Below are 23,840 nucleotides of genomic sequence, written 5' to 3'. Positions count from 1 at the left end.
AGCAGTTAGAGACCTTCCGTTTCCTCTCACTCCACTGGCCCGGATTTATCTGTGGCTGGGCCACTCCCCCATGTTTGTAGTTCAAACTCTTATCTATTCTCTCTCACAACATAAGCAGGGGGGTGGCTACTGATGTGAAAAGCAACAATGGATCCAGGCTTTGAAGGGAAATGTCTCAACTTCATATTCATCATCTCCAGCAACACCCCAACATCAACATATGTGGAAAAAAATGTGTGTTTCCATGTTTTGCAGTCAAAAAGATAGAGGAAGATAAGTGTTTATGATGACATTATCTGGTGTGCGTCAGGTGATTTTATTATCCAACTATGAGTAGGCAAAAGTAACTAAAGGTCATAGTTAAGTGAAATCACATGATACACACCGGATGTTGTCATCGGAAACACGTGCTGTTTTCACATATGTTGGGGTGATGCTGGAGATGATAAATATGAAGTAAAACTCATTTAAATTTCTCTTTGACCCTTTTCTTCACACTGGTCTATAAACCCTGTTCCAATACAGAAGACACTGGGACTGGAGTTCAGATAGTCATGAGGCCAATAGTCATGTAATCAATGTTAATTTGGTGTATTTATGATTCGAATAATGTTTACGAGATACAATATCCAACAATATCTCAACCTGTCATATATGTTATTTTCATTCTAGCCCCTAGAGGGCAGTAATGTAGCTCAGGACAGTTCTTCATTCTGGCCTCCAGAGGGCAGTAATGTCTTGAAGTTCAGAACATTTCTCAGATTGTGTTCACTGGTTGTATTTTTATTTATAACATTTGTATGAAAACTTTATTTAACTAGGCTAGTAAGAAAAAAATCCTATTTACCTGGACGATGCTGGGCCAATTGTGCGCCGCCATATGGAACTCCCAATCACGTCCGGATGTGATGCAGCCTGGATTCAAATCAGGGACTACAGTAACGCGCTTAGAGGCAGTGCCTTAGACCGCTGCGCCACTCAGGAGCCCTTACAAAAATTTGACCCCGGCAGGATTAATTGTTGATAAAAAGGCTAAATGTGTAACTACATTGTAATTACACCGTCTGCATATACACTGAGTTTACAAAACTTTTCCATGACAGACTGACCAGATGAATTCAGGTAAAAATCTATGAATCTTTATTGATGTCACTTGTTAAATGCACTTCAATCAGTGTAGATGAATGGAAGGAGACAGGCTAAAGAAGGATTTTTACACCTTTAGACAATTGAAACATGGATTGTGTATTTGTGCCATTCAGAGGGTGAATGGGCAAGACAAAATATTTATGTGCCTTTGAACGGGGTATGGTAGTAGGTGCCAGGCGCACCGGTTAGAGTGTGTCAAGGACTGCACCACTGCTGAGTTTTTCACACTCAACAGTTTCACATGAGTATCAAGAATGATCCACAACCCAAAGGACATCCAGACAACTAGAAAAAACCTTGGGAAGCATTGGAGTCAACATGGGCCAGCATCCCTGTGGAACGTACCTTATGGAGTCCATGCCCTGATGTGTTGAGGCTGTTCTGAGGGCAAAGGGGGTGGTGCAGCGCCATATTAGGAAGGTGTTCTTAATGTTTTGTACACTCAGTGTGTATAGACGGCAGTGCAATTTCCTTTTTTCCCTATTTCCCATTTCCCTTTTTTTTTGTGAACAAATGTGCAGTGCACTTTCCAAACTGTGAAAGGCAGCAATATGCAACATACCGTCTAGTCTGCCGGAAAGCCACACTAAGTGAAGTGTTTTCTGATTGCCTTATGATAGGCTAAAGCAATGCATTGAGTGAGTTGTGTAGTTCTGAAAGGATTGGAGGTGTAAGCAATATTGTGAAAATCCCACATAACCAATCGGAGGACACGGTGGAGTTATTATCATAATGCTATCAAATCCTCTCAGATTTCCACAAGTGTAGGGACTAGGGGTTGTTTCTGAACAGGCTTAATTGCCTCCATAGTTCCTTTAGACAGGCAGCTCAATTCTGATATTCTTTTCACTAATTGGTCTTTTGACCAATCAGATCAGCTCTGAAAAAGCTCTAATGTGAAAGATCTGATATGATTGGTCAAAAGACCAATTAGTGGAAAGAATATCAGAATTGGGCTGCCCATCTAAAAGCAGCCGTAGTGATTCGAACGTTGAAATTGTATTGAAGCATGAGGACCAGTAGGGGGAACCTCTCCCTCCCTGTAAATAAATGAAATCTCCACTCTGAACTGTTGTCAAGTAGAGGCAATACCGAGCTAAAAGAGAACAAATTGAGTCAAGTCACCAGTCAAGAGATGGCAAAATAATTTTTTATTAAATAAAGAATACATTACTATAAACAATACACAAATATATAAATAGTCACCTGAAATGCATTCCAGGTGACTACTTCAGGAAGCTGGTTGAGCCTGAGAGCCTGAGAGTTTGCAAAGCTGTCATCAAGGCAAAGGGTGGCTACTTTGAAGAATCTCATGTATAAAATATAGTTTGATTTGTTTAACACTTTTTTGGTTACTACATGATTCCATATGTGTTATTTCATAGTTTTTATGTCTTCACTATTATTCTACAATGTAGAAAATAGTACAAATAAAGAAAAACCCTTGAATGAGTGGGTGTGTCCAAACTTTTGACTGGTAGTGTTATATAGTTTTTGTGTGCTCTAGGGCAACGGTGTCTCGATTAAATTTGTAGTCCTTTTTTGGAACACCATTATTTTTTGTCTTTCTGAGATGTATTGTCAGGGCCCAGGTCTGACAGAATCTGAGCAGAAGATCTAGGTGCTGCTGCCAATTTTAATTTCTAATGTTTTTCCCCTGACACTGCTTTCCATTTATTTGTGTAGCAGGCCCTCATGCCAAATTGACTAAAACTATTTTTTGAAATCAACAAAGCATAAGAAGACTTTGCCTTTGTTTAGGTTTGTTTGTCATTTTGGGTGTGCAGGGTGAATACATGGCCTGTCGTACGGTAATTTGGTAAAAAGCCAATGTGACATTAGCTCAGTACATTGTTTTCACTGAAGAAATGTACGAGGCCTTTTTGGGTTGGAGGGTTTCTATTTTGTCCTGTAGTTCATTCAATGAAATTGGAGAAGTGGTTTATCCCTAAATCTCCATTTTGGATAGATACAGTGCATTCGGAAAGTTTTTAGACCTCTGGACTTTTTCCACATTTTGTTTCGTTACAGCCTTATTCTAAAATGGATTACATTGTTTTTTCCCCTCATCAATCTACACACAATACCCCCATAATGACCAAGCAAAAACAGGTTTTTAGACATTTTTCAAATTTAAATATTACATTTACATAAGTATTCAGACTCTTTACTCAGTACTTTGTTGAAGGATCTTTGCCAAGCGATTTCACCCTTGGATATTCTTGGGTATGACACTACAAGCTTGGCACACCTGTATTTGGGGAGTTTCCCCCATTCTTCTCTGTAGATCCTCTCATGCTCTGTCAGGTTGGATGGGGAGCGTCGCTGCACAGCTATTTTCAGGTCTCTCCAGAGATGTTCGATTGGGTTCAAGTCCAGGCTCTGGCTGGGCTACTCAAGGACATTCAGAGACTTGTCTCGAAGCCACTCCTGCTTTGTCTTGGCTGTGTGCTTCGGGTCGATGTCCTGTTGGAAGGTGTACCTTCGCCCCAGTCAGGTCCTGAGGGCTCTGGAGCAGGTTTTCACTAAGGATCACTCTGTACTTTGCTCCATTCATCTTTCCTGGTGATCCTGACTAGTCTCCTAGTCCCAGCTGCTGAAAAACATCCCCACAGAATGATTCTGCTACCACCATGCTTAACCATAGTGATGGTGCCAGGTTTCCTCCAGATGTGATGCTTGGTATTCAGGACAAAGAGTTCAATGTTGGTTTCATCAGACCAGAGAATCTTAAGGGCCTCCCGAGTGGTGTAGTGCACGCTAACATGGTCGCCAGGTGTACTGTGTTTCCTCTAACACATTGGTGCGGCTGGCTTCCGGGTTAAGTGGGCATTGTGTCAAGAAGCAGTGCGGCTTGTGTTTCGGAGGATGCACGGCTCTCAACCTTCACCTCTCCCAAGTCCGTACGGTAGTTGCAACGATGATACAAGACTGTAACTACCAATTGGATACCACGAAATTGGGGAGAAAAAGGGGTAAAAAAATATTTTAAAAGACCAGAGAATCTTGTTTCTCATGGTCTGAGAGTCTTTAGGTGCCTTTTGGCAAACTCCAAGCGGGCTGTCATGTGCCTTTTACTGACAAGTGGCTTCTGTCTGGCCACTACCATAAAGGCTTGATTGATGGAGTGCTGCAGAGATGGTTGTTCTCCTGGAAGGTTCTCCCATCTCCACAGAGGAACTCTGGAGCTCTTTCAGAGTGACCATCGGGTTCTTGGTCACCTCCCTGACCAAGGCCCTTCTCCCCCGATTGCTCAGTTTGGACAACAGCCAGCTCTAGGAAGAGTCTTGGTGGTTCCATACTACCTCTAAGTTTGTTTTACTCACTACTTTAGCACACTCTGCCAACCCAGATGTTTTAGCCGTGTCTGAATCCTGGCTTAGGAAAACCACCAAAAACTCTGAAATCTCCATTGCTAACTATAACTTTTTCCGCCAAGATAGAACTGCCAAAGGGGGCGGTGTTGCAATCTACTGCAAAGATAGCCTGCAGAGTTCTGTATTACTTTCTAAGTCTGTACCCAAACAATTTGAGCTTCTACTTCTAAAAATGCACCTTTCCAGAAACAAGTCTCTCACTGTTGCCGCTTGCTATAGACCTCCCTCTGTCCCCAGCTGTGCCCTCGATACCATATGTGAACTGATTGCCCCACATCTATCTTCTGAGCTCGTGCTACTAGGTGACCTAAACTGGGACATGCTTAACACCCCGGCCATCCTACAAACTAAGCTTGATGCCCTCAATCTCACACAAATTATCAATGAACCTACCAGGTACAACCACAAATCAGTAAACATGGGCACCCTCATAGATGTCATCCTAACTAATTCACCCTCCAAATACACCTCTGCTTTTTTCAATCAAGATCTCAGCGATCACTGCCTCATTGCCTGCATCCGTAATGGGTCTGCGACCAAACGACCACCCCTCATCACTGTCAAATCGACCTGACCTGGGTATCCTGGAATGACATTGATCTGGAAAGAATTGCAAAAATCTCTGAAGCTGGAGACTCACATCTCCCTCACTAGCTTTAAGTTTTATGTTCTCATTTGCAACTGCGACCTGGCCAAGATAAAGCGTTCGACACATACAACAACACAGAGTTACACATGGAATAAACAAAACATACAGTCAATAATACAGTAGAACAAAAGAAAACAAAAAGTCAATATACAGTGAGTGCAAATGAGGTTAAACACTGGAATGGTAGATCGGCAGAAGATGAATGTGCAGGTAGAGATACTGGGGTGCAAAGGAGCAAAATAAATAAATAAATAAATACCAGTATGGGGATGAGGTAGGTCGATAGATTTTTGCATTTCGTTCCAGTCAGTGGCAGCAGAGAACTGGAAGGAAAGACGACCAAAGGAGGAATTGGCTTTGGGGGTGACTAGTGAGATATACCTGCTGGAGCACGTGCTACGAGTGGGTGCTGCTACGGTGACCAGTGAGCTGAGATAAGGCAGGACTTTACCACAGTGTCCAAGGAGGGGCCAGAAGTATACAGAATGGTTTCGTCTGCGTAGAGGTGGATCAGAGAATCACCAGCAGCAAGAGCAACATGTATACAGAAAAGAGAGTCGGCCCGAGAATTGAACCCTGTGGCACACCCATAGAGACTGTCAGAGGTCCAGACAATAGGCCCTCCGATATGACACACTGAGCTCTATCAGAGAAGTAGTTGGTGAACCAGGCGAGGCAATCACATCAATGATGTCGCTCTTGCTGCTGGTGATTCTCTAATCCACCTCTACGCAGACGACACCCTTCTGTATACTTCTGGCCCTTCTTTGGACACTGTGTTAACTAACCTCCAGATGAGCTTCAATGCCATACAACTCTCCTTCCGTGGCCTCCAACTGCTCTTAAACGCAAATAAAACTAAATGCATGCTATTCAACCGATCATTGCCCGCACCTGCCCGCCTTCCAGCATCACTACTCTGGACGGCTCGGACTTAGAATACGTGGACAACTACAAATACCTAGGTGTCTGGCTAGACTGTAAACTCTCCTTCCAGACTCACATTAAGCAACTCCAATCAAAAATTTAATCTAGAATTGGCTTCCCATTTCGCAACAAAGCTTCCTTTACTCATGCTGCCAAACATACCCTCGTAAAACTGACCATCCTACCGATCCTTGACTTTGGCGATGTCATCTATAAAATAGCCTCCAACACTCTTCTCAGCAAACTGGATGTAGTCTATCACAGTGCCATCCGTTTTGTCACCAAAGCCCCATATACTACCCACCACTGAGACCTGTATGCTCTCGTTGGCTGGCCCTCGCTTCATACTCGTCACCAACCCTACTGGCTACAGGTTATCTACAAGTCTCTGCTAGGTAAAGCCCCGCCCTATCTCAGCTCAGTGGTCACCATAGCAGCACCCACTCGTAGCACATGCTCCAGCAGGTATATCTCACTGGTCACCACCAAAGCCAAATCCAGTTCTCTGCTGCCACTGACTGGAACGAACTGCAAAAATCACTGAAGCTGGAGATTCCCATCTCCCTCACTAGCTTTAAGAACCAGCTGTCAGAGCAGCTCACAGATCACTGCACCTGTACATAGCCCATCTGTATACAGCCCATCTATCTACCTCATTCCCATACTGTATTTATTTATTTTGCTGCTTTGCACCACAGTATCTCTACTTGCACAACCATCTTTTGCACATCTACCATTCCAGTGTTTATTGCCAAATTGTAATTACTTCGCCACCATGGCCTATTTATTGCCTTACCTCCCTTATTTGACCTAATTTGCACTCACTGTATTTTGATTTGGTTTTCTTTTTTTTCTACTGTACTATTGACTGTATGTTTTGTTCATTCCATGTGTAACTCTGTGTTGTTGTATGCGTCGAACTGCTATGCTTTATCTTGGCCAGGTCGCAGTTGCAAATGAGAACTTGTTCTCAACTAGCTTACCTGGTTAAATAAAGGTGAAATAAAAAAATTATTTAAAAAATCAAATCAAATCAAATCTGATTGGTCACATACACATGGTTAGCAGATATTGTTGCGAGTGTAGCGAAATGCTTGTGCTTCTAGTTCTGACAGTGCAGCAATATCAACAAGTCATCTAACAATGCCACAACAATTACCTAATACACACAAATCTAAGTAAAGGGATGGAACAAGACTATGTACATGTAAATATATGGATGAGCAATGACTAAGCGGCATAGGCAAGGTGCTATAGATGGTTTAAAATATAGTATATACATATGGGATGAGTAATGCTAGACATGTTAACATCATTATTAAAGTGGCAATATTAATAAAGTGACGAGTGATCCATTAGTGGCCAATGATTTCAAGTCTTTATGAAGGCAGCAGCCTCTCTGTGTTAGTGATGGCATTATTCATCTTCTTGGTTGCTGCCTCCCTTCAATTAATTTTGGCTGCTGAGAAATGTCTCAGTACAGTTGGCACACTGGTAAGAATGTTGCATTCAGTATCACATGTATACATATGTTGACAAAACATTAGAAACAACCTTCCTAATATTGATTGCACCCCTTTTGCCCTCAGAACAGCCTCAATTTGTTGGTGCATGGACTCTACAAGGCATCAAAAACATTCCACACGGATACTGGCCCATGTTGACTCCAATGCTTCCCACAGTTGTGTCAAGTTGGCTGGATGTCCTTTGGGTGGTGGACCATTCTTGATACGCACGTGAAACTGTTGAGCATGAAAAACCCAGCAGCGTTGCAATTCTTGACACACTCAAACCGGTGTGCCTGGCACCTACTACCGTACCCAGTTCAAAGGCACTTAAATATTTTGTCTTGCCCATTCACCCTCTGAATGGCACACATCCACAATCCATATGTCTCAAGACTTTAAAATATATTTTTAACCTGTCTCCTCCCCTTCATCTACACTGATTGAAGTGTATGTAACAGGTGACATCAATAAGGGATCATAGCTTTCACATGGATTCACCTGGTTCGTCTATGTCATGGAAAGAGCAGGTGTTCCTAATGTTTTGTGCGCTGTGTATATTGCTGTGTAATTAAACATATTTTTTTTCACAACAAAACCATATGAATTAATATATTCAACGATTTTAATTAATCTAAACATATTAATTTATATTCATATAAACATAATAAAACATCTCTTCAGTTTCAATTTTAAGTTTTAATGTCACGTGCACAAGTACAGTGAAAATCTCCTCTTCATCTCACCAAAATTGATATATGTTGGATACCAAAAATGTTTTAATTGGCTACAACAATGTTTGCTGAGTTGGTTGTCATTACTGCCTCTTCTACAATGTATTTATGCTACAATATATGTATCACAGCAACATTTTTATGCATTTTTTTTAATCCATTCTCATCTTTTCCGCCTAGGTTTTCAGAACGTACGCCCATTGAAAAATCAGGTGTGTCTTGGGGTAAGGCCCGCCCCATTTTACTTTACATGGCATTGTATGGGAATTTGATTGACAGCAGGCAGCAGCAGCTGCTGAACAGCCCAGACATTGCGCAGGATACAGTATAGCTGGGGAACAGCGAGAGAGTTACGGTAGTTTTCCTAGCACTTGAGTTGGTTTAGTGCATGAAATAAATGACTCTTTGGAAAAAGCTCATGTGTTAGGGCAGGGTTTTGTCGGAATAACGCAAAACTGGATGAAGTTGCCAAACGTAAGTAACCTGGGAAAATGTATGGCTGTTTAGTGCAGTCAACAGTAGGCAACAAATATGGCTTCGTGTGCCTTTTCCTATTTGTTATAAAAAATTGCGGTCCCATGCCATTCTATGTCATGGCTGTTCTGCTGAATTCATACAAGTGACAATTAGGAAGTTAGTTCCTTGTTCGCTTATCGGGCAGGGGGGGGGGGGGGTCATTTTGGAGAAATAAAGCCAAGGATACGTTAGCTAACCAGTCTGCTAACGTTAGCTAGTTAGCTACCGAACTAAAGCGAACGGCAATGGAGCCAAAGCACAAAGAGTTGTTAGACCAATGCCACCAAAACTTGCTGGACTCAATAACTGACGCAGACCGGCTGATAGAGTTGCTGATACTCTCCGGTACTCTAAGCCAGCTCGACCGCTTCGAACTGGACCAAAACTGCTCTTCCAGCGCGGAGAAAGTGGACCAGCTTTTGAAGATGCTTGTGAACAAGGAAAGCGACCATTTCCTCGAACTGTGTGTGGCCTTGGAGAAGACGTACCCTGAGCTGTATTCGGCAGTCTTTACTAACGGCGGTGGACCCGTTGACCATTCGTCTGGTAAGATACCATGCACGCATGCAACACGTTTGCACATCAAAACGTATGAAGCATTCTTGCTACATTCCTCCACACAACATTAGAGATATTGAAGTGCTACCTATACCCAAGTCTCATAGTGCACTTACCGGGTGGTCTGCTGTGCAATACTTCTAAAAGCTATTCTACATAAGATAAAACTGTTTCCTTCCAACCCTAGCCACACGATCCTATGGATCATTGACTAGCTATGTCATTCTCATGTTGACATTAGGGGTGTTGATGTGCAGCATTCAAAGCCATATTCAAAGCCATAAGACTAGAACTCCAGGTCCTTGTGTGGCCCTTGTGGTTTCTTTCAGGATGGAACATTTTTGAAGGTGAAATATTGCTTTGGAATGTAAAATGTGATGCTGAAAAGAATGGAACTTTGTTAACATTTTAGGTTGTTACCAAAGTTTGGTTCTGTTTCATCATCACATTGTTCATTCCACAGCAACATTTTACCTTCAAATAAGCAAATGATAACCAGCAGAGACATAGAGGCCACAGGCTCTATAACCAAACTCCTATTACTATTTATTATAGTCCATGTGGACTCTGCTACTGTTTGGCTAGGCAGTAGATGCTAAATGAACACACTTGCCATTCCTCCTTTTGAATGAGGAGCATGAAATATGTATTCCAGAATAACACTTCAGGGACCACCCATATATAGGTAACAACATATCTTCATTACAGTTGCAATGCACATATCATAGCCGCCTTCAAAGTGGGCATATTCTACAATGTATAGGATACAGATGGGGCAGTTCCACTGTATGTAGATATGCTTTTTTTGCCCATCAAACTATACTGAACAAAGAGGCCAGCATGCAACAAATTCATTGATTTTACTGAGTTACAGCTCATATGAGGAAGTAAATTCATTTTGGCCGAATCTCTGGATTTCACATGACTGGGAATACAGATATGCATCTGTAGGTCACATATACCTTTAAAAAAAGTAGAGGCATGGATCAGAACCAGTATCATTATCTGGTGTGACCATTGTTTTTCCTCATGCAGTGTGACACATCTTCACATAGAGTTGATCAGGCTGTTGATTGTGACCTGTGGAATGTTGTCCCACTGCTCTGTTATGAGGATTAGGGCCTAATGAATTTACTTCTTAATGGATTTTGGCCGGAACTGGAACATGTCATACACTTCAATCCAGAGCATCCCAAACATGCTCAATGGGTGACATGTCTGGTGACAATGCAGGCCATGGAAGAACTGGGACATTTTGGGGCAGTGCATTATCATGCTGAAACATGAGGTGATGGAAGTAGATGAATGCACGACAATGGGCCTGAGTTCCTCATCACGGTATCTCTGTGCATTCAAATTGCCCTGGGTAAAATGCGTTTGTGTTCGTTGTCTGTAGCTTATGCCTGCCCATACCATAACCCCATCGCCAACATGGGGAACTCTGTTCACAACGTTGACATCAGCTAACCGCTTGCCCACACAACGCCATAGATGTGGTCTGCGGTTGTGAGGTCTGTGGGACATCCTGCCAAATTCTCAAAATGTATGTTGGGTCACGGCTTATGGTAAAGCAATGAACATACAATGTTCTTGGAACAGCTCTGGTGGAAATTCCTGCAGTCAGCATGCCAATTGCACGCTCCCTCAACTTGAGAAATCTGTGGCATTCTGTTGTGACAAAACTGTACAATTTAGTGGCCTTTTATTGTCCACAGCACAAGGTTAACCTGTGTATGACCATGCTGTTTAATCAGCTTCTTGATATGTCACACCTGTCAGGATAATCTTGGCAAAGGAGAATGCTCACTAACAGGGACGTAAACACATTTGTGCACAAAATAGAGAAATAAGCTTTTTGTGAGTATTGGAACCTTTCTGGGGTCTTTTCAGCTCATGAAACATAGGACCAACAGTTTACATGTTGCATTTATATTTTTGTTCAGTGTAGGGGCGGCAGGGTAGCCTAGTGGTTAGAGCATTGGACTAGTAACCGAAAGGTTGCAAGTTCAAATCCCCGAGCTGACAAAATCTGTCGTTCTGCCCCTGAACAGGCAGTTAACCAACCCACTGTTTCTTAGACCGTCATTGAAAATAAGAATTTGTTCTTAACTGACTTGCCTAGTAAAATAAAAATTCAAGTGTCCTTTTACTTTAGGTTTATTAGGGGAAATGAAATGCAGTAGCCTATTCTGTGTGGGGCTAAATGTGCACGTAATTTCCCAAGTTGTCATCAATATATTAATATCATGTAATTTGCCTTTACGTTTAAATAAAGGGCTTCCTGGCTTTTATATTATACGCTCACAGACGTTCCATGGATATGCTCTCGGGGCTGACGTGCCCTTTCATATGGACCCTAGCATGATGTGCATGCCTATAATTATGCTTATAAATCCATAACATGGTGTCAGTCATATTCTCTATTTTCCATTGTACAGTAGATTGCATATAGCCAGTACTATACACCCAGTTATTGTCCTACTAGACCAGTGGTCCCCAGTTACATTCAGCCGTGGTCTGTTTTTTAAAATATATTGGTGAACCCTGTACTAGACCATTATTAAAATGTTGAATCTGAATGACAGTTATTCATTCAGCCTGTATGCACTTTCTCTAATGGAGGCTGAAACCAACCGTTCCCAGACAGTTTGAAGGTGGACTACAGTTGACTCTTGATAAATGCACATCGTATATTTGCACACCACACTCCGAGGGCCCTCAGTGTGTTGTCAGGAAAATAACCTCACACTCAACATCAACAAAACAAAGGAGATGATTGTGGACTTTAGGAAACAGCAGAGGGAGCACCCCCCTATCCACATCGACGGGACAGTAGTGGAGAGGGTAGTAAGTTTTAAGTTCCTCGGCGTACACATCACGGAAAAACTGAAATGGTCCATCCACACAGACAGCGTCGTGAAGAAGGCGCAGCAGCGCCTCTTCAACCTCAGGGGGCTGAAGAAATTTGGCTTGTCACCAAAAGCACTCAAACTTCTACAGATGCACAATCGAGAGCATCCTCTCGGGCTGTATCACCGCCTGGTACGGCAACTGCTCCGCCCACAACCGTAAGGCTCTCCAGAGGGTAGTGAGGTCTGCACAACGCATCACCGGGGGCAAACTACCTGCCCTCCAGGACACCTACACCACCCGATGTCACAGGAAGGCCATGAAGATCATCAAGGACAACAACCACCCGAGCCACTGCCTGTTCACCCCGCTATCATCCAGAAGGCGAGGTCAAAGCAGGGACCGAGAGACTGAAAAACAGCTTCTATCTCAAGGCCATCAGACTGTTAACTGTTACAGACTGTTACATACCCTACATTACTCATCTCATATGTATATACTGTACTCTATATCATCTACTGCATCTTGCCATCTTTATGTAATACATGTATCACTAGCCACTTTAAACTATGCCACTTTATGTTTATATACCCTACATTACTCAGCTCATATGTATATACTGTACTCTATACCATCTACTGCATCTTGCCTATGCCGTTTTGTACCATCACTCATTCATATATCTTTATGTACATATTCTTTATCCCCTTACACTTGCGTCTATAAGGTAGTAGTTGTGGAATTGTTAGGTTAGATTACTCATTGGTTATTACTGCATTGTCGGAACTAGAAGCACAAGCATTTCGCTACACTCGCATTAACATCTGCTAACCATGTGTATGTGATAAATAAAATGTCATTTGATTTGGGATGTGCGTCTTTCCCTTTCTAGAGGATACGCATCTCGATACACTACCTTTCAAACATTTGGGGACACTTAGAAATGTCCTTGATATTGAAAGAAAAGCAAAAAAATAGTCCATTAAAATAACATCAAATTGATCAAAAATACAGTGTAGACATTGTTAATCTTGTAAATGACTATTGTAGCTGGAAACGGCAGAGTTGTTTTAATGGAATATCTACATAGGTGTACAGAGGTCCATTATCAGCAACCATCACTCCTGTGTTCCAATGGCACGTTGTGTTAGCTAATCCAAGTTTATAATTTTGAAAGGCTAATTGATCATTAGAAACCCTTTTGCAATTATGTTTGCACAGCTGAAAACTGTTGTCCTGATTTAAAGAAGCAATTAAACTGGCCTTCTTTAGACTAGCTGAGTATCTGGAGCATCAACATTTGTAGGTTCGATTACAAGCTCAAAATGGCCAGAAACAAAGAACTTTCTTCTGAAACTCGTCAGTCTATTCTTGTTCTGAGAAATGAAGGCTATTCCACGTGAGAAATTGCCAAGAAACTGAAGATCTTGTACAACGCTGTGTACTAGTCCCTTCACAGAACAGCGCAAACGGGCCCTAACCAGAATAGAAAGAGGAGTGGAAGGACCCGGTGCACAACTTAGCAAGAGGGCAAGTACATTAGTGTCTAGTTTGAGAAACAGACACCTCAAGTCCTCAACTGGCAGCTTCATTAAATAATACCTGCAAAACACCAGTCTCAATGTCAACAGTGAAGAGGCGACTCTGGGATGCTGGCCTTCTAGGCAGAGTTGCAAAGAAAAAGCCATATCGCAGACTGGCCAATAAAAAGGATTAAGATGGGCAAAAGAACAGACACTGGACAGAGGAACTCTGCCTAGAAGGCCAGCAACCTGGAGTCGCCTCTTCACTGTTGATGTTGAGACTGATGTTTTGTGGGTACTGTTTTAATGTGCAAGATCAGGAACAGGCCGCCTACCTTGCATTGGTCAGCGCTCAAACATGGGCATAGTGACGTTACCCTGTGTATCTGAAAAGGACCATATACAGTTGAAGTTGGAAGTTTACATACACCTTAGCCAAATACATTGAAACTCAGTTTTTCACAATTCCTGACATTTAATCCTAGTAAAAATTCCATGTCTTAGGTCAGTTAGGATCACCACTTTATTTTAAGAATGTGAAATGTCAGAATAATAGTAGAAAGAATGATTTCTTTCTTTCATCACATTCCCATTGGGTCAGAAGTTTACATACACTCAATTAGTATTTGGTAGCATTGCCTTTAAATTGTTTAACTTGGGTCAAATGTTTCGGGTAGCCTTCCACTAGCTTCCCACAATAAGTTGGGTGAATTTTGTCCCATTACCCCTAACAGAGCTGGTGTAACTGAGTCAGGTTTCTAGGCCTCCTTGCTCGCACACGCTTTTTCAGTTCTGCCCACATATTTTCTATAGGATTGAGGTCATGGCTTTGTGATGGCCACTACAATACCTTGACTTTGTTGTCCTTAAGCCATTTTGCCACAACTTTGGATTTTGATTTTCCCATGATGTCAAGCAAAGAGGCACTGAGTTTGAAGGTAGGCCTTGATATACAGCCACAGGTACACCTCCAATTGACACAAATTATGTCAATTAGCGTATCAGAAGCTACTAAAGCCATGACATAATTTTTGTGGAATTTTCCAAGCTGTTTAAAAGCAGTCAACAAAGTATATGTAAACTTCTGACCCACTGGATTTGTGATAGTGAAATAATCTGTCTATAAATAATTGCTGGAAAAATGACTTGTCATGCACTAAGTAGATGTCCTAACTGACTTGCCAAAACTATAGTTTGTTAACAAGACATTTGTGGAGTTGTTGAAAAACAAGTTTTAAATGACTCCAACTTAAGTGTATGTAAACTTCCCACTTCAACTGTAGGTCTACTGATTGTTTTGACTACCAAAACTATTGCTGATGGTGAACCTGAACCATTGAACTAGTGCACACTTTGCCAAGGCTACCAATATTCCCTAGGGTTGTTAGGCATGCAAAATCTCTTGTAGATCAATGACTTACAACACAGTTCCATGCTTAGTTTGACACTGAAGGAGAGGTATTTTCGGAAGAACTGGTGATTCTTAAAGTTTGAATCGGTTTTCCAGACCTATGCATGCTCCATTTGGATCGGTTTAGGGTCCGCAGACCAATGCTGTTGTATCATTAAACATTTGAATCGGGGACCAATGTGTCTGTGAATTGTTACATTCCTAATATGCATGCATACACTTTAGTGCATACTCCCTTTTTAGTGTATTGCAGTTCACCGGTATCAAAATGCACTTCTGAATGGTTGGTGATGCCATGCTTCATTTAGTCAGTGGCTGTGTGGAGAGAGGGGGCGAGGTGGAGAGGGATGTTTACTTATGGGCCCTTCCCAACAATGCAGAGGGGTGGGGGGAAATAATTATAACACAAGGAATGAGTAACTATAACTCATCACACAGGTGTGTTTCACTCACATCTCTGTTAAACTTGTGACATTGGCAATTTGTACATTGCCACCTTTGTTTAATGCTGTAGACGAGCAGTAGCTGGACTGTACGTATGGAACTTCGACTGCGTCACACAAGGCACCCTCTTCCCTTATGTAGTGCACTACTTTTGGCCAAATCCCTATGGGCCCTAGTCAGAAGTAGTGCACTACATAGAGGATATGGTTGCATGTTGTACGGAGTCCAAGTGGGTCCATGGTGGTTATTGACCAGAGGACTAGCTCTACTCTACCTGCCTGTTGTAAGGTGTCTCTGTGAGCCGTGTATTATCATGCCTCCACTGCCCTCTGTATTAACTCCTGCTCCCTCCCGGCTGCTGCTGCCTCAGCACACACACACACACACACACACACACAGGGAGAGCTGTAGTTGAGAGGTATTTTTGAATTATTTTCATTAAGTGCAGCGATTCAGGCTGACGCGATTCCTGCGTTTAACCAGGCTGGCTGGTGACAGAACGGAGACGAGTCTCCTAGTTGCTTCAGGCAGAGAAAGAAAGGGAGCGTAGAGAGGAGACTTAGCTCGTGTGTGATAGCAACCTGCTCTCAAGCCATCCTCTCATATTCTCATTTCCTCACTGGCAGACTCTCCTCCTTTCACTGAGACACACACAGTGCATGCATCATACACTGTACAAACACACACACTGTACAAACACACACAAGACACACCCCTTTGACTTCAAGGCACACACACACACTTGCAAGCACGTAGACCGTGAAGGCAGTGGAGGAAGAGCAGCGCTTTGGTTCTCCCTTCTCCAACCCTCCCAATATGGCTGCTGTGGGAAAGCGAGAGAAATGTACCTTCCTTTAATGCACCATTACACTAATGGGTTCTCAGATTATGAAAAGCTTTAATAAAGGTTCAAATCCAGGCATGTCACATTGTGCAAAATGCAGGGCCTTAATGCCACATTTAGTTTATGATGGGAATTCTTTCAATGAGGGTTTTAAATAAATCTGTCAAAACTGCCAATATGACAATTGTATTTTGTCAATTAGAGAATATATAGCCTAAGTAGACCACCGGTATCTTTGCCTTGTATAATAACTATGCTATAGTATTTCAAGCTGATTTCATTCGCACACATTTGGTGCAATAGGGATAATCAAAACCAATGTCATGCCTTCTAGTCCCCTGCATTGTTTTGTGGAGAGACTTCTCCCAGTCCCTTGCAGTGCTTTGTGGAGAGACTTCTCCCAGTCCCCTGCAGTGCTTTGTGGAGAGACTTCTCCCAGTCCCCTGCAGTGCTTTGTGGAGAGACTTCTCCCAGTCCCTTGCAGTGCTTTGTGGAGAGACTTCTCCCAGTCCCCTGCAGTGCTTTGTGGAGAGACTTCTCCCAGTCCCCTGCAGTGCTTTGTGGAGAGACTTCTCCCAGTCCCCTGCAGTGCTTTGTGGAGAGACTTCTCCCAGTCCCTTGCAGTGCTTTGTGGAGAGACTTCTCCCAGTCCCCTGCAGTGCTTTGTGGAGAGACTTCTCCCAGTCCCCTGCAGTGCTTTGTGGAGAGACTTCTCCCAGTCCCTTGCAGTGCTTTGTGGAGAGACTTCTCCCAGTCCCCTGCAGTGCTTTGGTGTTTCACCTATAGAGTAGTTCTACCTGTATAGGCCTTTCTCTCCTGACTGACTGACTGAGACATTGATTTAAACAGACACAAAGAGGAATGAGTTATGCACTGCTCCCTGACAGGAGCTCTCTCTGTGTATTGAAGATGGACCATTGCCTCTGGGCGACTGGGCTACACCTCAACTAGGCTCAGGTGTGTGCAGTGTACTCTGAAAACACCTCTGTTTTTACGCTCTACTGATTTGTGGTGAGCTGAGAGGCAGTCGTTAAGAGAAGGCCTCTCTTTCTGTCTTCTTTTTTCTCTAAGTCCTCTAGCTATCTCACCCACCCTCCCCGTTTCTCTCTTTCTATGCCTTTATCTCTCTTTTTTAGTCTCTTCCTCAGACTTTGCATCTGTTTTGAAGTGTAGCAGGCCCAAAGTTCCCAATCAGCAGCTTGCTGTTCTGTTTGTGTGTGTGTGTGTGTGTGTGTGTGTGTGTGTGTGTGTACGGACTAGGACAGGACCAGTGGGTCTGTCTGCCTGTCGACCAGTGATCCACTCCCAGAAGCACATAAACCATGGGGACACAATGAGATATGTCCTGACACTTTGTCACTGCTACTCACTACTCCCAACCCAGTGCTCTTATCTCTCTCCTGGGATCTGACTACTGTAGCGCCAAGCTACAATCGCTCTCTTTCTCCCTCTTTCTCTCCCAGCATGTCTCTAGATTAGGCCATCAATCCATCCATCGTACACCCAGCCTGTCTGCTGGATATGATGTCATTTCATAGGCCTTATGTTATACTACATGTCACTGGGCATTTTATTATTGTCTATTGTACTGCCGTGGTGTATCCACTCCAGCATAACGGGTTACAACTAGGGGTGTGAAGTTGGGGTCCTTAACGTTAAGAAAAATCCATAAACAATTTCCACCCCACATAATTTAAATCACAGTGAAGTTATCACAGTTAGTGAAGTACCGATATGACATTTTTGGCCGATTCCGATATTTTCCTTGCCCCCAAAAAACGATACTGATAACCCATATTTAACATTTTAGCTGCCTTTTAAGCATTCTAGTACAGTTTAATAGTTAACACACACACATGGACACAGCGTTCTAAGTCACTGCATCTCAGTGCAAGAGGCGTCACTACAGTCCCTGGTTCAAATCCAGGCTGTATTACATCCGGCCGTGAATAGGGTGACGCACAATTGGCCCAGAGTTGTCCAGGTTTGGCCGGTGTAGGCCGTCATTGTAAATAAGAATTTGTTCTTAACTGACTTGCCAAGTTAAATAAAGGTTACACACACACCACAGTGACTAAAAAGTTATTTTGTTGGAATTTACGTATGTCCCCATTCACAGTAAAACATAATCAAAACCAATTTCTTTCACTTACTTCCTGTTCTGTTTCTTTGTTCATTTTCAGTCGTTTCATTCTCAACCAGGGTTTCTTATACTATGGAACGCCTTTTGGGTCTTTGCGTGTCAAATAAGCTTGTTGACTAATCTGGACCTGAATATAGCGTGCAGTCACATAATAATTCAACACGTTTATAACTTTTTTACGTAGTTATTACACATTGATTACACTCACTCGTATTTCATATGTCACAACGACTCATCAACGTATGCTATGATGCTGGTAAATTTGTCAGTGCTGGTCATAAATAAAAGCTAGCTAGCTCATGGATGCAAACAATGTTCTTCACCATAAACACAGCATAAATACATCTGTTTCAGTAGCTATAGTTTGCTAGTTAACTCGATAGCAGGTGTCATAATCTAAAATAACCCTAATATATTAGACGGTTCTTACTTGATTAATGGTGGTTGGCCCCATCTATGTGAAGCTAGCCACAATAAAGATTAGCCACAACAGTGGACTTTGACAGTGATGCAAATGAATACAAATAGTAGAATTATGCCATAATTGAATAGATCATGCTAAATGAGGTTGGAATGTTATATCAAATCAACAATAGACCATTTGTTAATTTGACAACCTGAACTCTCACTGGATGTATTATACTTTACAATTGCGTTGGGGGCATAGTTATTTCACCTAACAGCCTTCCCTATGGATTGTGGATCAATGACATCGGGTATCAGTCTACTCGGTGACACCCAGAGAACATTGTCGAAGCTCTTATTGCGGGACTCTGAAACAACTGTGAATTGAGACACATTTATTGTCAACCTATGTGTATTGAACACTATTCCTGAGGAAAAACGATACCGTGTGGATGTTTTGAAGTCTGTTAACTCTGAGGAGGACTTTGGGGAAAAAAATTATTGCGTAGACTGATACCCCATTTCATTGATCCCAAATCCTTAGGTAAAGCTGTACAGGGCAATATGAATGTACACAATGCACACAAAACGCTGACTGGGGAGGTGATTTCACACAGTCACAGTCCCGCGACAGTCACAGCTAAAATGCAAATATTTGCATAAACTCTTCAGTTGTGTTCTGTGGGTGTCACCGAGTAGCCTGATACCCCATTTCATTGCTTCACATTCCAACCTTGTTTAACATCATCTAGTCTAAATATGGCATGATAACACCAATTTGTAACAATCTGCATCACTTTCAAAGAGGTACTTTTTTATTTTGAAGGCAAACTGAAAATTCCACTACTGTGCCAAATCCTTATTGTGGCTAGCTTCACAACATAACCCTGTCCGGTCGAGCCTCACTACTGTAGACAGAATAATTTAGCTGGCTGCTTATAACGTTAGCTTTTGGCAACAGGGTTAAGTAGCTGGCTAGCTATTTATTTTCATGAAATGATCAACTTTAATAAACGAACAACAGGTGGCTACTCAGCTAATATTTACTCACAAGGATTCCTAAATCATTGCTGAGAATAATGAAAATGACTGCAGGTTCTACTGGTCATTGTTTTCAGACTGGTTGTATTGGTGCTAGCTACTGGTCCAGCTAGCTACCGGTCGATGTTGTGGTCGAGCAAATCATGCTTTATTACCAACGCTGTATTGTAAACACATCATTCGTGGTCGGTGTTTGCAGACTTTTTGTACAGCTTTGACAGTGCTACTGATAGTAGTAGTGGTGCTTGGCTTGCACGTGCAAATTTAATGGATTTCATCTTTGAGTTGTCTCGCTGAAATGTTCTTATTTTTTTAAATTACTGCTGGACTTGTTGACTGCTCGATCCACACAGCAGACATTGTGGACTAGGTTAGGAATGCTGTGTTGCACGTATAGCGCAATATTTTACATGGCGTCATTACGTCATGTACCTACATTTTATATAGGTATGCACGTCAGCTTTGACATCAGTTATGCACATCGGCGTTCAACTAGACATCGGGCCGATAATGATCTTGGCATTTTTAGCGAATATCGGGCCGATAATGATCTTGGCATTTTTTGCGAATATCGGGCCGATAATGATCTTGGCATTTTTTGCGAATATCGGGCCGATAATGATCTTGGCATTTTTAGCGAATATCGGGCCGATAATGATCTTGGCATTTTTAGCGAATATCGGGCCGATAATGATATCGTGCATCCCTAATCACAATATATTCTTTTCTGTGTTATAGCCTAACTAGACTATATGGCTATAAAGTCCTGGGGAAAGCTCTGCAATTTAAATAAAGCCAGAGAGGAACAGGCAAACCTTAAGCTACTTTGGTAAATTTGTGAGGCATGCTAGACCATTAAAACATGGTGAAATGCAGATTATCAAGACGTATGTGCACGGTTCTGCCTGCCCCTCCTTTCTCGCCCTGGCCTGCCCCCCCTCTCTCGCTCTGGCCTGCCCCTCTCTCGCTCTGGCCTGCCCCTCCTCTCTCGCCCTGGCCTGCCCCTCCTCTCTCTCTCTCGCTCGCTCTCGCTTTGTCCTGCCCCTCTCTCGCCCTGGCCTGCCCCTCCTCTCTCGCCCTGGCCTGCCCCTCCTCTCTCTCTCGCTATCGCTTTGTCCTGCTCCTCTCTCTTCCTCGCCCTGGCCTGCCGCTCTCTCGCTCTCTCTCGCTATCGCTTTGTCCTGCTCCTCTCTCTTCCTCGCCCTGGCCTGCCCCTCTCTCGCTCTCTCGCTCTCTCTCGCTATCGCTTTGTCCTGCCCCTCTCTCTTCCTCGCCCTGGCCTGCCCCTCTCTCGCTCTCTCGCTCTCTCTTGCTATCGCTTTGTCCTGCCCCTCTCTCTCCCTCGCACTGGCCTGCCTGCTCTTTCTTTTTGCTAATGACGGGGCCAGTCTTTCGAGCACACAGGGTAGGCTACTCTTCGTTGCGGAGTGGGTGGGGGAGTTTTTGTCTCATAATATGAAATGACAGTAGGCTACCGATTTTATAGCCTATATCGATTCTCCTCTTCACATATAATGGTATGTGTCCCCTTGAAAGCGTCTTTGGCTACGGAATGTTTGTTTTTCTGTTTGGGTAGGATCACTACACTTTTTAAACGCCGACACTAAACCTTCTCTGGAGACATGAACAGAATTTTACTTGTCTGTAAATTAATGCCAATTCTGAAGCGGGATTAACTTCCATCACTAGGTAACCAGATCAGTCAGTCCTAGCCTGCCTGCGTGCAGACCACTATTCCCTAAAAAAGTTAGTTAAATATCACAACTTACCAAAACATTTAGTGGAAAGAAAGCACATCTAGCTACCCTACCATTAAAAAACTGCATAAACAACACAGCTGGACATCAATCAGCAGTGTTTGTTGTCAGGGAAACAATAGAATATTATATGCCGGAACACAGTTCTAGGCTGGGGTCCAAATTCAAAGTAGACAGCCCTTTGCCCTAAACCCTCAGCCTTTTGAATGACGTTTTACCTCGCCACGTCCGAGTGTACCTTAATGTCCCTTGTCCTAGCGGAGGAAGAGTGGTGATAGGAAGGCAATGTCCTTGGTGGTAATCTTGAAATGGAGCTTAAAAACAACCAACCTAAAGCTATTAATATACCTATACCTCTTCACTCGCTAAATCGAGGGCTGAGGGGGCAGCGTTAGTGAATTGGACCGTCTTAAGATTGCAATCAAATTGCATCTGGTTTCGACTGGGATTCTCCCATAGGAAAGGGCTGGTGCGAGGACTGAGGGGGTAAAAATAACATGTTTGGACTGCAGCCCTACTGCCTGAAAAGGTACAGATGATTCTGATACCGCACTTTATGAAATTGTCTAAAGTTATCAATTATCCACATGTTTCTTCACTGGGTTCTATTTTCTGTAAAGGGTAGATATATAGTCGGAAGTTTACATACACTTAGGTTGGAGTCATTAAAACTCATTTTTCAACCTCTCCACAAATTTCTTGTTCACAAACTATAGTTTTGGCAAGTCGGTTAGGACATCTACTTAGTGCATGACACAAGTAATTTTCCCAACCATTGTTTACAGACAGATTATTTCACTTCCAGTGGGTCAGAAGTTTACATACACTAAGTTGACTGCCTTGAAACAGCTTGGAAAATTCCAGAAAATGTCATGGCTTCTGATAGGATATTTGAGTCAATTGGAGGTGTACCTGTGGATGTATTTCAAGGCCTACCTTCAAACTCAGTGCCTCTTTGCTTGACATCATGGGAAAATCAAAAGAAATCAACCAAGACCTCAGAAAAAAGATTGTAGACCTCCAGAAGTCTGGTTCATCCTTGGGAGGAATTTACAACCGTATGAAGGTACCGCGTTCATCTGTACAAACAATAGTACGCAAGTATAAACACCATGGAAACACGCAGCCGTCATACCGCTCAGAAAGGAGATGCGTTCTGTCTTCTAGAGATGAACGTACTTTGGTGCGAAAAGTGCAAATCAATCCCAGAACAACAGCAAAGGACCTTGTGAAGATGCTGGAGGAAACAGGTACAAAAACATGTGGATATACAGTAAAACAAGTCCTATATCGACATAACCTGAAAGGCCGCTAAGCAAGGAAGAAGCCACTGCTCCAAAACCGCCATAAAAAAAACAGACTACGGTTTGCAAATGCACATGGGGACAAAGACTACTTTTTGGAGAAATGTCCTCTGGTCTGATGGAACAAAGATGGAACTGTTTGGCCATGATGACCATTGTTAAGTTTGGAGGGAAAAGGGGGAGGCTTGCAAGTAGAACAACACCATACCAACGGTGAATCGCGGCATCATGTTTTGGGGGTGCTTTGCTGCAGGAAGGACTGGTGCACTTCACAAAATAGATGGCATCATGAGGGAGAAAAATGATGTGGATATATTGAAGCAACATCTCAAGACATCAGTCGGGATCTTAATGCTTGGTTGCAAATGGGTCTTCCAAATGGACAATGACCCCAAGCATACTTCCAAAGTTGTGGCAAAACGGCTTAAGGACAACAAAGTCAAGGTATTGGAGTGGCCATCACAAAGCCCTAACCTCTGAAAATGCGTGTGTGTGAGCAAGGAGCCTACATACCCGACTCAGTTACACCATCTCTGTCAAGAGGAATGGGCCAAAAATTCACCCCACTTATTGTGGGAAGCTTGTGGAAGGCTACTCAAAACGTTTGACCCAAGTTAAACAATTTAAAGGCAATGCTACCAAATACTAATTGAGTGTATGTTAACTTCTGACCCACTGGGAATGTGATGAAAGAAATAAAAAA

The 23,840-nt window shown here is 42.8% G+C and overlaps 1 protein-coding gene across 3 annotated transcripts in view; it reads left to right on the top strand.

The window, feature by feature from the left end:
- The first annotated feature begins 8,621 nt into the window (after positions 1-8,621).
- The window catches only part of LOC109890061 (disks large homolog 5), a 97,525-nt gene continuing 82,306 nt past the window's right edge, over positions 8,622-23,840 (top strand). For 2 of the 3 annotated variants that reach the window (XM_031823767.1, XM_020482024.2), the window contains exon 1: positions 8,622-9,403. In XM_031823767.1, coding sequence (XP_031679627.1) covers positions 9,103-9,403 — 301 coding nt within the window. In that variant the 5' untranslated portion in view covers positions 8,622-9,102. The remainder of the gene's footprint in view (positions 9,404-23,840) is intronic. The other variant, XM_031823768.1, reaches the window with a different exon arrangement.

This window comes from Oncorhynchus kisutch, linkage group LG4, assembly GCF_002021735.2.
Source record: "Oncorhynchus kisutch isolate 150728-3 linkage group LG4, Okis_V2, whole genome shotgun sequence".
Taxonomy (NCBI): Eukaryota; Metazoa; Chordata; class Actinopteri; order Salmoniformes; family Salmonidae; genus Oncorhynchus; species Oncorhynchus kisutch.
The sequence above is the reverse complement of the archived record's forward strand: the minus strand, read 5'-3'. Positions and strand labels throughout refer to the sequence as shown.